This window comes from Procambarus clarkii, chromosome 24 (genome assembly GCF_040958095.1).
Source record: "Procambarus clarkii isolate CNS0578487 chromosome 24, FALCON_Pclarkii_2.0, whole genome shotgun sequence".
Lineage (NCBI taxonomy): Eukaryota > Metazoa > Arthropoda > Malacostraca > Decapoda > Cambaridae > Procambarus > Procambarus clarkii.
In genome coordinates this window covers 18,613,635-18,615,407 of record NC_091173.1, presented here as the reverse complement: position 1 = coordinate 18,615,407, position 1,773 = coordinate 18,613,635, and the positions used below count along the sequence as shown (strand labels likewise).

Below are 1,773 nucleotides of genomic sequence, written 5' to 3'. Positions count from 1 at the left end.
GCCCACCAGCGAGGCGCTGGTCAGGGTCGGGCGGGCGTGGTCTGGAACAATGAGAGATTCACGCCTTGAGGCCAATACGTGAGCGCTGCACTTCCAGAATATTTGCGGCATTTCTTTTTTATCGCTTCAAATTACTGGAAGACTCCAACAGTAAATCCTGATGGCTTTGGTTGCATATGCCGCCGAGCATAAGTATTTCAATTGTTCCCTTCAGCTAGTTTCTTCCCTGTCATTGGGAGGCGCCTGCATGAACGCCTGAAGCCCTCTCTATCCTTGACTCCCTTAGCTCTGCCTCCTGGGAAACATTTGTTGACGCCCCTGGCTTGAGTCTTCCTCTGGAATGCCCTCATAGTGTCCTCAGGTGCCTCGGAGTTGAGGCCGCATCGCGTCGTGTGTGATTACCTTCGTCCGGGAACGTGATCGTGTATAACCTGGTATATGGAGCTTCTCGGGGTGAGGTCATTTCTGTCCAGGATCTTATTTGTCAGTGGCCAGCTGCCCGCTAGAGTGTCCTTGTGGTACTGTGGTCTGGATTGGCTTGCTTGTTGTCTGTCGTGTCTTTTAACATAGTGTCTGGCCAGCTGTGCTCTGGAACGTTGTTTGGGGCTGACTACTGCGGCTAAAAACGGCAGTAGTGCAAACAAATACGTTCTGAATGTTTCCGTGAGTCGTTTCATGACTGTTCTTGACGTTATTATCCAAGAACGGCTGAAAGAAGGCATGCGTCCAAAGCAGTTTTTGGAAAACATTTGTATACGCCGAATCTACCTTGTCTTAGAATCCCTTCATTGGTGCCTTCTGGACTGAATTGTCTTGTCTGAGCTTCATGTGAATACTTGAGCATCTTTGTCAATTCCTCCAAACTGACTTTATAGCGTACCCGAGGTAAATATTTCGTCGTGATCCGGTCCTCAACACTTGGGTCGCCTCTTATGTGAATGAGCTAATGTCAGCATTCTTCCTCCAGCACTTCATGGGTGCCCATGGCAAGAGCCGACGGAGAATGTTTCAATGATTGTCCTTATCTGCTTGATCCAGGAGGGCCTGCATGGGTCCCCGCGGCCGGTGCTGTCCTGGATCGCCCTCAGGACACCACCACTAAACTCCAAATTATCTCGGCGTGCCTTCACGACTCTGCCCCCAGTGTGATGCGAGTGAATACCTCCCAGATTACCAACCATGGACGAGTTATGTGGCCGAGCTTCCAGACTCAGGCGAGCTTCCAGGCTCCAGAGAGCTTCCAGGCTGCAGAGAGCTTCCAGGCTCCAGAGAGCTTGCAGGCTCCAGAGAACTTCCAGGCTCCATAGAGCTTCCAGGCTCCGGAGAGCTTCCAGGCTCCAGAGAACTTCCAGGCTTCAGAGAGCTTCCAGGCTCCAGCGGGCTTCCAGGCTGTAGCGAGCTATTAGGCTCCAGCGAGCTTCCAGGCTCCAGCAAGCTTCCAGGCTTTAGCAAGCTTCCAGGCTCCAGAGAGCTTCCAGGCTCAAGGGAGCTTCCATCCTCAAGCGAGCTTCCAGGCTTCAACGAGATTCCAGACTTTAAGCGAGCTTCCATGCTCAAGCGAGCTTCAAGGCATCAATGTGGTTTTCAGGTTGCAACGAACATACACTCTCCAGAGGGCTTCCAGGATCCAAGTAATTTCCAGGCTAAAGTAAACTTCCAGGCACCCGCGAACATCCAGGCACAAGCACCTACACGCCCAACACGTCTACCTTGGTCTGGAATCCATCCCACCTGTAACTTAACTGAGTCTACTCCACTCTGTTCTGCTAATAA

At 51.8% G+C, this 1,773-nt stretch overlaps 1 protein-coding gene across 1 annotated transcript; it reads right to left on the bottom strand.

Annotated features, from left to right (window-relative positions):
- Nucleotides 1-1,188: 1,188 nt before the first annotated feature.
- Nucleotides 1,189-1,551, bottom strand: LOC138367960 (uncharacterized). The gene has a single exon (XM_069330245.1). The coding sequence runs from the start codon at nucleotides 1,549-1,551 to the stop codon at nucleotides 1,189-1,191; it is 363 nt and encodes a 120-aa protein (XP_069186346.1).
- Between the last annotated feature and the right edge of the window lie 222 nt (nucleotides 1,552-1,773).